Raw genomic sequence first — 13354 nt, 5'->3', positions numbered from 1 at the left:
ATAAATACTGTTTGCACACTTTGGTGACGCAAAATACCACTAAGATATAACCCAGAAATGATGCTGTCCACAAGTCAAGAAATTGATTTTTTTTTTTTACAAAAATAGGAACTGTGCTAAAATGTTATCTTTAAACAATCTTTGCGATGTTATATGTGTGTCTTCACAGAAATAATTGTATTCAAAAGCTTATGTGTAGATTATTATAACTGACTGCGCATGCGTACTCGGGCTTTTCAATTTATGTATTTTCATTTATTAAATAGCAAGTTCCGACCAGATACGATGCAGTCGTATATTCACAGATAACAGAATGATTAAATTAACGAAGAACAATTTGAAACAACAGCTCGCTCAATATAATAAATATATAGTCGGAATGTAGTAAGAATTCGCACATGATTCGTTATGGTATGTGCGTAAGACATGCTCGACGTAACATCCGGGTCTTTTTCATAATATTAAATCGTTGTGTAAAAAGTGCCAGAGTTTTTTCAAAGCCTTGCCTTTCAATTAGTAATCAAAGATTGAATTAGTATTGTATTAAATATTATCTATATAATCATTCGCTCCTAACTAAATCAATTCTAACTCACTCGAAGTGCAGGTACGAATAATTGTCTTACTCCACGAAACCTAGATATGCAGCAAACTCCATACGTACATGCTTCTGAAATACTCATTTAGATGAATAGCGATTAATATATGTGACTATATTCACAGAATAATTGTATTCAAAAGCACCGTGTAGTTTATTAGCATTTGAATACGAAGAGTCGTTGTCGAATAAAACCATATGTCACGAACGCTGATGAGTGCAATGCAACTACCAATCGTCACACAATTTCACTGTATTTTCATATTATTTACTTATAATCAATGATTTTTTTTAATTTCCGTTATTTTGTTATTTTTTATCAGGTAAACACTACAAATACTTCTTGGTTGTGTACAACATTATACCTGCGCGTATAATTTACAACTCATCATTAACAGAGCAAATTTGTGACGGTTTTTGAGTTTGTTTTACATGTTATTTCACAATGTAAAATGATTTATTCAAAAGCCGAGCTTCAACATTGTGCCATAGATTGATGTATCGAACTAGTACACAATTGCATTAGAAAAAATGACGAGCTGATTACACGTAATTATTTCCAAATCTGATACGTTCTACTATTAGAATCTTGTCGAAGACAAACACACGCAAGTATACCGTGAGAAGAGCGGGGTATACATATCTGGAAATACCATCGAGCTGTCGCGTTGTTATTGAAACCTTAAAACATATGGAATTATCGTTGCCCATTGTTGTGAATAATACTTAAATATATTAACGAGACACCAAGCCATACGGCGACAGAAATCAACACTACTTTTGAATACAAACCTTGAACAGATTTTATAAAGTACCGCAGAGTAAGACACTATTTTATATGGAGCTGTGATATTGTTACTGTCATTGTCGATCAGTTTATAGGGAGTTGGCGAAGACGTTGACAACAAACATTTATATTGGAAGGTAAAAATTATATTGTTCATTTAAGCTATTATCAGACAATATATCCTAATAGCGTCCAGCATATGGACAGATTTGTAGTGACGTCGATCGACGGAATGAACCGAAAAAGTATAACATATTTTTTATAATTTTGGTTTAATTTACGAAAGTATTAGACGTATTTTGATTCTGAAGAAGTGCAAGCGTCAGATTATGAAATCTGGTTGCGGTAAGGCATGTAGAAATTCTGTTAGTGATTTATGTTTCGCAATTAACATTCGACATTTTATTAGAAATACAATTATTTATCGAATTTGCCACCGCTGGCATCAACCATTCCCTGATTCCTAAACTCGTGGCCGCCATGGTTTTCTTGAAAAAAAAAAGTAAAAACGTTGCATCATATGAAGTTTCGGATATTTAAGCCATCTGGAAACAAGGTTCTTCCCGAATATACCTGCGCATACATTATGCAGTCATCTCACTCAAAACTAATAAGAGTAGAACTCGGTGACCAGAATATAGCTTTCGTTGTTGCAAATTTCACCATGCGAGACCTGAACACTCAAATAAAGCACCTAAAATCATTCTGGAATTAGAAAGCAAGCCGTGAAATTATAAGCTCGTTGGAGTGTGGTATCTAGATATGCTATTTTATTGCATTCAGGGATGCATATCAACCATCCAACCAGAAAGTTAGGCATTCACATTATCACTGTGAGACAGTTATCTGTAAGTATTAAGTAAGTCTTTTATTTTTAATTCTGAACTTTTTCTAAACGCGTTTCACGTTAAAATGGAAAAAAATTATAATATGTCTCAAACAAATATAGCGTCTTCGACAAATAACCTTTATGATATCTGAAAACGTGTTTGTACACTACCCGGATCAGTTGTTGTTATTTATACACTATGGTAACTCTGAATTAAATAATTCCGATTTCGTAAATTGAGCACAAATCCGACAATTCAATATAAATTCAATATAATATTTTTGCTATTCCGTGTTTCGTTTTGTGGATCTTGCGTACTTCTATATTTGCATATCGACAAGTGGAGTAGGGTTCGGAGATCCAGACATTATAAAATGCGCGGTAAATATTGGCACTAATGTAGAATATGCGCGAAGAACGCAATTTTTTAATTAAAATAATTATGCACATTTTCTGAATTATACTATGTTCGGGGTATGTTACAGTATGTTTGAAGATTTGAGATATTTTTACGATAACAATTATTTATTCAAAAAAACAGCGCATCAATTTTACGCCGCATTTCTGCTCTATATTAACACCAAACATTTGATGGAATGATCTTTATCTTAGGGTATTTCGTCGATCTAAAAAAAGGAGTATGTATCCATTGGGCCTTGTTTGTCTGAAATATCAACAACATGTCTAACCATTTATTGCAGTTGAATTGTGTCATGACTCACGGGATATCAGACTAAATTATTCAGTTATATCCCGGATGAAATCCTCCTTAGTTCGATTGTTTATACCAATGTACGCAGCTTTTTGCCGAACGTTTTTTCTAGAAAGAAAATGTAGGTAGGTAATGAATTAATACTTGATATTATAGATACTGAATCGTACACGTATTGACAAGTCCAAAATCACAAAAAATATAGACATGAATAACAAATAAATGATAAAAACGTGGGCAAATACACATCCGAGAAGTGAAGAAAAGTGTTTTAAATAGACATTATAAGCAAATGTCGGTCGAGATCTCGTCGGGAATGAGAGGGCTACGAGACTTGTATTTGCCGTTCAAATACACTTTCCATCCCAGAGTTCTTAGCGCAGCACAGGTTGATTTGAAGAAGCGCCATCTTGTGTGGAGAGTGATTCAGATAGTGTTCTATTATTTCCCGTAGCCGCGTCTACTGTTTCAGGTGCAGCCAGTGGAGCTGTTCATCGGAAAAGCTGTTCCAATGGATTTTTTGTTGAGGGCAGGGGGATTTTTCCTATTTTTTGTAGGGGGCGAGAAATATCAGTACCCCCAGTGGGCAGGGCAGATTTCTAAAAAAAAATGCAAGGACAGGGAAACTTTTGTGCAGGGTACTTACATAAACAAATATCGCAGGGTGGGCAAAACAGCCTTTAGGGCAGGGTATAATAAAACAAGCAGTCTGTCGGCTGAGATAGCTTTGCTGTTAGCACATTTCAATTAAAGAACTGAAGATGTCATTAGAAAATGAACAATATGTATAGTATCAAAGCAATCGGATGTGCTGTTTTCGAAAATATCACTTTTTACCAGTTGACAACGACAACGGCGGACAATCAGTAATATAAACAGCTCCGCCGTGTCGACTTGTCGAAAATGCATTGGAGGAAATAACATCTGCTAAATGTGGGCAGCCGTGTGCTATCAATAACTGAAAATGCAAATCACCCACTGATCTGCTGAGTGATTAATGTATTCAAGAAGCCCATAGAAGCCAATGACTTGATGAATTACGCCACCAATCAGTGTTTTTTTAATGAGGGGAGGGGAAAGATGAATTTGGTCAAAGTTGGCGATAGGGGAGTAGGCAAAAAAAGTGTTTTTTTTTTAATGAAGGCAGGGGAAAGATGAATTTGGTCAGCAGGAGGGGAAGACAATTTTTTTTCAGGTAGAGGGTAGCTTATGAACAGCTTTTAATTTCCCTTCTTTCTTTTGTATTAATTAGCATACTTCAAAAGGCTCATAAAATAAATTTTGTTCCAGATAATTGACTATTTCAATTTAATGTTCGTTGGCTGCACCTGCTGTTTCCAAATCTTCTTTCTATAGGTACTTGCGCATCACGCTATAGTGGCTGTACCACAGGCGGTCTTCAATTTGGTGTTCATTCACCCCACTACGTGCGGTCATTTTCGCAGTTTACAATATGTACTACAAAAAGCACAAACAAAATGTTTGTGACAACTGAACTATTTATTAAAGTCGGACTTCTGCTGAAACGTAAATAATAAACAATTTCTTCGGAGACTACGTTTTGCGAGGTGAAGTTACATTGATTGATTTGATTTATTTCACCAATAATAACAATTCTAGTAATCTTATAATAATAATAATAATAATAATAATAATAATAATTTCTTGGTGTGGACCACAGAGGTAGTTCATCCGAACTAATCTAGTCTGTGGCCCAATCCTAACCAATATACATTTCTATGCAGGCTATATATATATATATATATATACACATACACACATATACATATATATATACACATATACATATATATATATACATATACACACATATACACATATACACGCGCACACACATACATATATACACATACAAACAAAAAACAAAATCTCCAGAAATAAATAAGTAAAATAATAATAATAAAAAAAAAAAAAAAAAAAAAAAATGAGAGAAAAAAAGAAAGAAAAAAAAATGGAGCTGTTAATGCGCTACTCTGCACATCATATTATTAGTGGAACAATCGTGGGCAAGTACAAATAAAGTTTAGCTGCAAATAATATTTGTATCATACATATGATAAAGCTAGTATTTAAATATTAAAGTACGGTGTTCAGTATATGTTGTTTTAGGGAACTTTTGAAAGTTATTCTATTAGTAATTTGTTTGATTGGCTCAGGTAGAGAATTCCAATGTTTTACGGCCGTATATTTTAAAGTATGTTGGGAAAGTGAAAGATTCATCCTGGGGACATAGTAGTTATTACCTGACGCAAGTCGTGTTGGATATAAATGAGGTAGAGGGGAGAGATAGTCATTGATAGTATGGGCATAGCGGTTGCTTTTCAGATCATAAATGAACAGACATATCTTAAATTTACACAACTTGTGAATATCAAGTGTGCCCAGTTTTTTAAATAGAGGGGCAGTATGTGCATTGTAAACAGCAAATGTGATAAGCCGTACAACTTTCTTTTGCAAAAGAAGGATAGGCTCTAATTGTGTATGATAGGCGTTTCCCCATACTTCTAAACAATAACTAATATGCGGGAGAATCAGGGAATTGTATAACAAAAGTAAAACTGATTTGGGCACATAATGTCTGATCTGGGAGATAATACCAACTTTGGGGGCAATTATTTTTTTTACTTTTTCAATGTGAGGTTTCCAGTTGAGGTGCTGGTCAATGGACACGCCAAGATAATTGATTGAACAAACGCCCTCTATCTCAAACCCATTTATATCCAAGCTTCCCTCAATGCCCAAGTGTTTATGAGGCGTTTTAATAGTCATGCATTTGGTTTTTTCTACATTGACTGTAAGTTTGTTGGCACTGCACCATTCACAGACTCTTTGAAAATCGTTGTTAGTATGTGCAAGTTTGATTGTGTTACTTTTAATATACTGAAAGAGGTTAGTATCGTCTGCAAATAGGCGAAAGTCAAAAGCATTAGTTGAGTTATTGATATCATTTATGTAAATTAGGAATAAAAGTGGGCCAAGAATCGATCCTTGTGGAACACCACACTTTATTGGTTTATATGTAGATGTAATATTGTTAATTTTCACTGATTGATAACGAACAGAAAGGTAGTTTTTAAACCAGAGTAGCGGGAGCCCTCTAATCCCATAATATTGTAATTTGTGGAACAGAATATTGTGATCTATAGTATCAAAGGCTTTTTTCAGATCGATAAAAATTCCAAAAGTAATATAACCTTTGTCCAGTTTCTCGGCTATGTCTGAGATCAGGTCGGCTAGGGCAAGTGTTGCGCTGTGTTTTTTACGAAAACCAAATTGTGTTTTGATAAGTATACTACATTATGAAATGGCTCATGTGTTACACTAAAACTAAAGTCCACAACACACCCTCCTTAGTGTATTCCTCGCATAAAAATTGTTGTGGGTTCGAGTACAACCTGTGTTCCTAGACAAACTATTACAATGTATTAAGTTTATGTCTCTTGAACACGAACCATATTTCCTCGTAAATAAATATTACATACGCATTACCTTTACATCGTACCCTCTAGTGAAAAAGCGCTTCTTTAATGTCACGGTAAAGACCCCGTCACACCATGACGTTCTGGCTAGCGTTCTCTGGCGTTTGAGGAAACGTTGGTAGTCGCCCAAAGTCGCTGGGACAGCGCCAGAAGAGGGCCGTGAGAACGCCAGTGAACGTCGGTAATCGTTGCTGATCGTCGGGAATCGGCGGAGAACACTGATCCAAAAAAAAAAATTTTTGAACATGCACAAAAGTTCTCATTTGAGACCAGCGTTCTTCAACGTTTATTTTTAAACGCTGTTAAACGTTAAATAACGTTCTTCGATCGTTTTGCTAACGTTCGACGCGTTCGACAATCGTTAGTCAGTCGTTGCTCTAGCGTTACTTAGTTGTTACCAATCGCTCGCTTTGCTAGTGAACAACTCACTAGCGACCTGTCAACGACCGCTGAACGTACCCCTAGCGCACATAAAGCGTGCGACTAACGTCAAATTAACGACCTAACGTTAGATACACGCTCAACATGCTCACTTAACGTTTAAAAGTCGTTCGTCGCGCGCTAGTGACACGTTAGCACACGTAAATGATTTCCAGGGGTATCTTACTTAGTCGCTCATTACACGCTCCTCGTGCGCTAGGAACACGCTCGTCATACGTTAGGCACTGGTTAATCGAACGCTGGATGTGTCTACCTCGTTCCAGAACGCTCGGAAATTGGACGATTGGAACGTTCAGAGAACGCTGACCAAAACGTTATGGTGTGACGGGGCTATAACTGAGTGAGACGAAGACTGTTCAAAAAGCTGTTTTCTTTTTACTCTGTATTCGTCTATCAATAAAGATTAAGTTTTGCAGAATTTGACTATATCTCAGATGACGAACTAGGACAAAGCTTAAAGGACGGTGGTCGTCGCGCCACACATGCGCGAGATATGGGTGTCATATGAACAAAGATGGCGACTTTGACTGTTGTTCATGCCAACGAGTACAAATTGATATGTTTCTAAGATTTAAATATGTAATTCTTACGGTGATTGGAAAGTATGAAAGGAGTCACTGGCGGTGCACTTCACGTCCAGGTCAAAACACTTACTCGTGATTTCCAGTAGAAGAGCGTGATGATGGATTGTGGGAAATAATATTAATCAACACAAATGTCGCACATGCGCGGCGCGACGACCACCGTCCTTTAACACAGTGGTCGATTTGAACGACAATGCCTCCATCTACATACGTCACAGAAAATCCCTGCCACTAAATGGCGTGATTTGTAGAAATTTGTTTCTCTCATGTACGTTCTCCTAAGGCCTGGGGCTTCCCGATTTGTAAATGGATTCTTTGCTCGTTGTTCGTAGTGACGAATAATCGTATCATAACTCGTTAAATATATTATCAATTACTAACAGTATTTTAAAATTGATAGCTTATAAAAATGTCATTTTTGGTGTAGACATCGTGACGTTTTTCATTAGTCTTAACAAAAAAGTCGCCTTCGAGCAAGTAGTATTAAAAGTGTACCGGTATGACCTTGGAACTCGTGCTATATATAGACTTTTCAACATATGAACCGTCCTCGTAATGGAATATGAGTGATTGCATTTATAAATTTATTACCATTGAGTAAATAGTGTATGTGAACCGGAAATGACGTGCTGGAAATACCTACTATTCTTTGATACTATAATACTAGAGTAAAACCAACAATATTAGTCATTTCTTCTCATATATTGTACAAGAACGATTTACGAGCATAATATTCATACCACTAAGCAATTATTCTTTCACCATATTGACGTTTTGGTTTTATGTTTTTATTCTGTCCGTTTCATTTTCAGGAATGTGGTAATTACTTTCGTAGTGGTTGTTGCTATAGTGATTATTTGTCCGTGTTTCGTTTACAGACACCATAATAGCGGTCCCTGCCCATCGGTTAGTACATTATATGCCTATGTAATGTGTTCTTTTTCTGTGCCTAGTGGATTGCATTTACTGCAGTTGAAATAGCGTTTTATTTTTAAATTTGGTTAAAAAAGTTCCAGTCGAATCCAAATTTATCGGTACTGAGCATGTTACTGCACATGTATACAATACATTATGAGAGTGAAATTCCTATTGTATTACTATTTTTCAATACAAGAAGTAATTTCACTATAAAAACAATGAAAATGTAAATTTGTCTATTTTCCCACGAAATTACTTATAGTATTTGTTACCCGATAATTTTGTTTTTATTTCCGGTATTCTAATAACCCTATTATAAAGAAAGTATGAAGATAGCATATAACTTCTTAAACACGTTCTCGATCAGTAACGATAGCCATCGAGCAATGCGATTGGTTGAACGCATCAGTAACGATAGCCATCGAGCAATGATATTGGTTGAACGCATCAGTAACGATACCCATCGAGCAATGCGATTGGTTGAACGCATCAGTAACGATACCCATCGAGCTATGCGATTGGTTGAACGCATCAGTAATGATACCCATCGAGCAATGCGATTAGTTGAAAGTTAAGTTACCATGTGCATCGAACCTTGTTATTCAGACATGTCCCATATATTCTCCCATGAATTGCAGAACCCTAGAACAAATTCGCCCAAGTAGAAGTTTGTACGTACGTGATACACTGTTTTATTAGCAAAAGCTTGTATTTCATACAACTTCACAACGCGATTTTTTATTAGGAATGTACATTGGATCAATTACTGACCTGCCACCAGAGGGCGTCTGGTTCACTGACTGGGGAAGAAAATTGGAAGTTGTCAGCCATTGCTCAAATATGCCAGTATTTCATGGTAAGGAGTGGAGATAATTTGATCAAATCATACCAGTGTAGAAACATAGAAACCCAGAGACAACTACAACTGGCATTCTCTTTCGGTGATAGAATGTATATTGTTCGTGATGTGTGCATTCTTCCATGTGAAAAATAAGTGATATGTTAATATTTCGCTTTTTCCCAGGGATGGAAAAGTTGTTTGGCTGAAATGTCGTGTGACATTAATTGCATTGACTATAACAGTACAATGGCGTTCGTTCAGGAGAATGATGCCCTGGACGAGGAACGAGATAAAGACGATGTGCAGGCAGTGCTCAGCAAACTCAGCACCTCGGCGTTATTGGAGTCTACATTAGAAGGACTGGACGGATATGGACTATGTGATCCTGTTCAACCGGAACCGGAAGGTACGTAGAGGACACCCAGAATCCATCGGGAGCCATACAGTATACGAAGTTCTTATTATTTTGAACTTTATTATTTGTTTGAGCTAATTGAAAGCTGTGCCTCACAACAGAACATAGCAACGCGATAGCGACTGCCCCCCTGTTTCAGTTTAGAATAAATAGTAATTTATTTCGTCGATTTTTCCAGCCCGATGTTCAATTTAAAAAAAAAATGTTAAAAAAAACTGACACGGCGATTAATCATAATAAGAAGCCGGAGGAGGGAAATATATTTATGATAGTACATAGTCGGTAACCGTGATCTTGTTACCTTGAAGGGACTAACGTCAATGAAAATGATTATAACAATAGACCATTTGCGATTTCTGTGTCACGTGGTAATTTTGTTCGATTTCGTCATAATTTTCCGCCATTTTATCGTCCTTGTTCGTGGCTGGTTGTTATATGACAATCCTCTAAATATCCATTTGGTACACCACAGGTGTTGTGTGTTTGCAAGTGTTTGCAGGTAAATGTTCGACGTTCGTACCCTGAACAACAAAAATGCGCTTTCAACAATAATTTTGAACAAACATGTGCCTTTAATAGTGCGTGTCATGTTCGAATTTCGAACGAGCCTGAAGCGCTACTGACGTTGTCGAACAACATTTCACAACAATATTGTCTAATTGTCGTTCAATTAGCCGGAATATGTCACAGTGTGCTGAGATTGAGTAGTTTCTTCTTCGCTGGCTCACATCATACTGTATCCAACTGTAATTTCGGTCACTGAAGATTCTAACAATTTCCTTACATTGCGTATCTGTCTTCTAGATTGTCTTTGTGGATACTCTCGTTTACGAATGCAGTGCGCAGATGAAGCAGCAATGCATTGGAGATCGCCCTCATCGGTGGCTTGTACAGCTTATCAGAACTTCCTGCTTTGTCTCAAAAGAGAGCATTCGCGTTGTCGTCGCCATTTTGTTGATCCATTGGAGCGGATTCACTCTCGTCTGCTAGAAAGGTGCTTTTGTTGACAGAAAAAAAATGGTGTTGTTGTATTTGCCAAGTGTGAACTGTAATTGCAACAGACATTTTTAATCCATTTGTTCATATTTATAGCATCATAGACTGACTAGTTTATTGTAGAGCATGGCATGTCAAGAAGACATCAGCTATGTTACCATAGTAACAATATCATGGAAGGGGATTCATTGAACGTCAGAATAATCATAACCATTTTTTAAACATATGTTTAAAGATACATTATGGTTAGAAACATTGTAATTTTTAATAATATTGTTTTACACTTCATATTGTTGAACACATTGGGATTACCATGAACTATCAGTATTTGTTCGATGAAACTGGCATTTGTCAATACGCATGCCCACAGATTGTTTTGGTGTATATAAGAATAGTCATAACATATGCGTTTAAGTGTTTTCATTTTAGTAGTATATTTTAAAGTTTATCATAATCCAATGTTTGGTCTGCAACATTCATATCAAAATATACACGTTTTCCTCCATATATATAGCGAATGTTATGTTTAAAGACCAGGGCTTCTCTGGTAACGAATTGTTATACTCTGTACGCCTACACTGGCAGATCATTCTGCCACAACAGATAATCGTATTGTGGGGTTTGTAATGTTACCATGCAAGTAATCGAAACAAATTCTACATGTTCTCCATGCCATAGAGTGAGCTTTTTTTTTGTACAATAATCGAGTAAATAGCCTAAAGTGTCGCTTCGTTACGATTGGTGCAAAATTGATTACTAGTATAATGCGACATGAATGAAAATATTCATTTAACAGCATGGTTCAGTATTCCCACATTTTTGGCAAATCAGGTGATCCTTGTTGTTATACTCCTATTTTTATTCATTGTACATATAATAATATACTGTGTTTTCAAAGATTCACATAGAATGTTTTTGTTTGTTTTTCTAAATGTGCAATAGTGTAATAGTAAATAAAGTATTGGGTGTATGTAATATATTATTACAATTTTGCTTGCCTTTGTTTCAATTTGAAAGAACATTTGATAAAATGACCACGTTTCGAATCAAATCGCAAAATAAAAGCTGTTACATTAAAATGCTTTTGCGAAATAAAAATTGCTGCATATATATACGAAGAAGAGCCACTGACCAAAACGTCGGATTGTATTCAATAAATGTATAACAACTACAATTTACCGTAAATTGTTAATGGTTACTTCATGTCTCACGCACGGAAGTCAAATTGTAAGGCCCTATTCAGAATAAGTCTGAAGTGAACTAATCGTTAACTTCTGTAATACCAATCGACACTACACACAATACCTTTAATGTGGCTTGTTCGTCGTGCAAGTCTGGTTATGTAAAATACTTCATGTTATACACGGGAAAACAATATTCGATTTGGGAAAAGATGCGAAAATTCGTGGCAGTGCTATATTATTCAAATTAATTGCGGGCCATTATCTATATTATAACAACGATTTTTTTTCAACTGACTTATAATAGTATCCATAAACACGATTTATTTTGTCTTATAAATATTTTTTTCAAAATTTTCGAAATTATAGTAAAATGCTTATCTTTTTATTGAAATTGAATACAAAATGATTTTAACATATTTACATGTTCAAACAGAATATTAAACAGTTGGGTTGCTCAATGTTTTCATGAAAACACGTTTCAGCAATTATGTGATATATGATCACAAAAATCATTGAAAACGTTTTAACAAAGTTTTATAAAAATACATTTGCTGCTGGGGTAAAGTTTTAAAAGTTTGACAAAATCAGTTATAAAGAGTTTAACCGATTTGTCTTGATTTGATGGTGAAAACATTATTGATAGGAAACATCGACAAGAGAGTAAAAGGGGGTGCTTTTAAATGGATGTAACCAGTTTACGTGAGGTGATATAGCACAAGATCTACCAAGCTTATTAAACTACAAAGTTATACCACATAGCAGCAATGACTGTCACATTAACTAGTCATCCACGCTGGTTAAGGAATGGAAATCGACAATTCGCGGGTGTCACATGGCATTTTTGGATTATTTAATTTGTATCCCTATTTGACACAACACCAAATGTTCTCAGGTAAGCGTCTGGCTTGCATAACCGTAACTCCTGGATATGTGATGTCCTTTGTATAAATTTGGGTAAACATGATGTATTTACGATGCACGTTATGCATAAACTGGAATTGTGCAATCACCTTATAATTATTCCAACTAACATTTCATATCATCGATCACCTCATCTGTATGTCTTGTCATATGTATTAGTAATTTTGTACGTTTCGTGTTAAAGAATCGTAATTCTGTTTTATATAAATATGGTATTTAAAATGTCAGACTTTTTCATCATATTTACTGGTTGTTACCAGTCTATATCTGCTTGTATTAACTAAATGTTACCAGTTTATATCCGAATATTGTATTAACTAAGTCCAGTTTATATCTGTTATATTGTATTAACAAAATTATACCAGTTTATGTTTGGCACATTGTAATTACTTGGTTTTACCAGTTAATTTTTTTGTACATTGTATTTACTAGAAGTTACCAGCTTATATCTGTTACATTGTATTGACTGGATGTTATCGGTTTATATGTTGTACAATGTTTTTACTTATTAGTTTATATCTGGTGTTCATACAATACAATACTAAAGGTAACTGACTATTTCTATAACATGATATGTTATACATTTCATTGTTATGTATTAACATTAGGTAGGCAAATACAATGATAA

The 13354-nt window shown here is 35.4% G+C and overlaps 1 protein-coding gene across 1 annotated transcript; it reads left to right on the top strand.

Moving 5' to 3' along the window:
• The first annotated feature begins 1419 nt into the window (after window positions 1-1419).
• On the top strand, window positions 1420-11600 carry LOC102806710 (uncharacterized). The gene is made up of 6 exons (XM_006819027.3): window positions 1420-1522; window positions 2916-3051; window positions 8264-8357; window positions 9115-9225; window positions 9394-9616; window positions 10430-11600. Exons 2-6 carry the CDS (start codon window positions 2972-2974, stop codon window positions 10630-10632), a joined length of 711 nt encoding a protein of 236 aa, XP_006819090.3. The 5' UTR covers window positions 1420-1522; window positions 2916-2971; the 3' UTR covers window positions 10633-11600.
• The last annotated feature ends 1754 nt before the right edge of the window (window positions 11601-13354 follow it).

The sequence above is a fragment of the Saccoglossus kowalevskii genome, chromosome 7 (genome assembly GCF_978046115.1).
Source record: "Saccoglossus kowalevskii chromosome 7, keSacKowa6.1, whole genome shotgun sequence".
Lineage (NCBI taxonomy): Eukaryota > Metazoa > Hemichordata > Enteropneusta > Harrimaniidae > Saccoglossus > Saccoglossus kowalevskii.
Note: the sequence above shows the minus strand (reverse complement) of the source record. Positions and strands in the feature narration are given on the sequence as shown.

Coding starts and splice junctions, on each gene's coding strand:
- LOC102806710 (XM_006819027.3), top strand. CDS start 2,972: ATGAAATCCTCCTTAGTTCGATTGTTTATACCAATGTACGCAGCTTTT. Junction 9,226..9,393: donor AAATATGCCAGTATTTCATG/GTAAGGAGTGGA, acceptor GCTTTTTCCCAG/GGATGGAAAAGTTGTTTGGC. Junction 9,617..10,429: donor TGTTCAACCGGAACCGGAAG/GTACGTAGAGGA, acceptor TCTGTCTTCTAG/ATTGTCTTTGTGGATACTCT.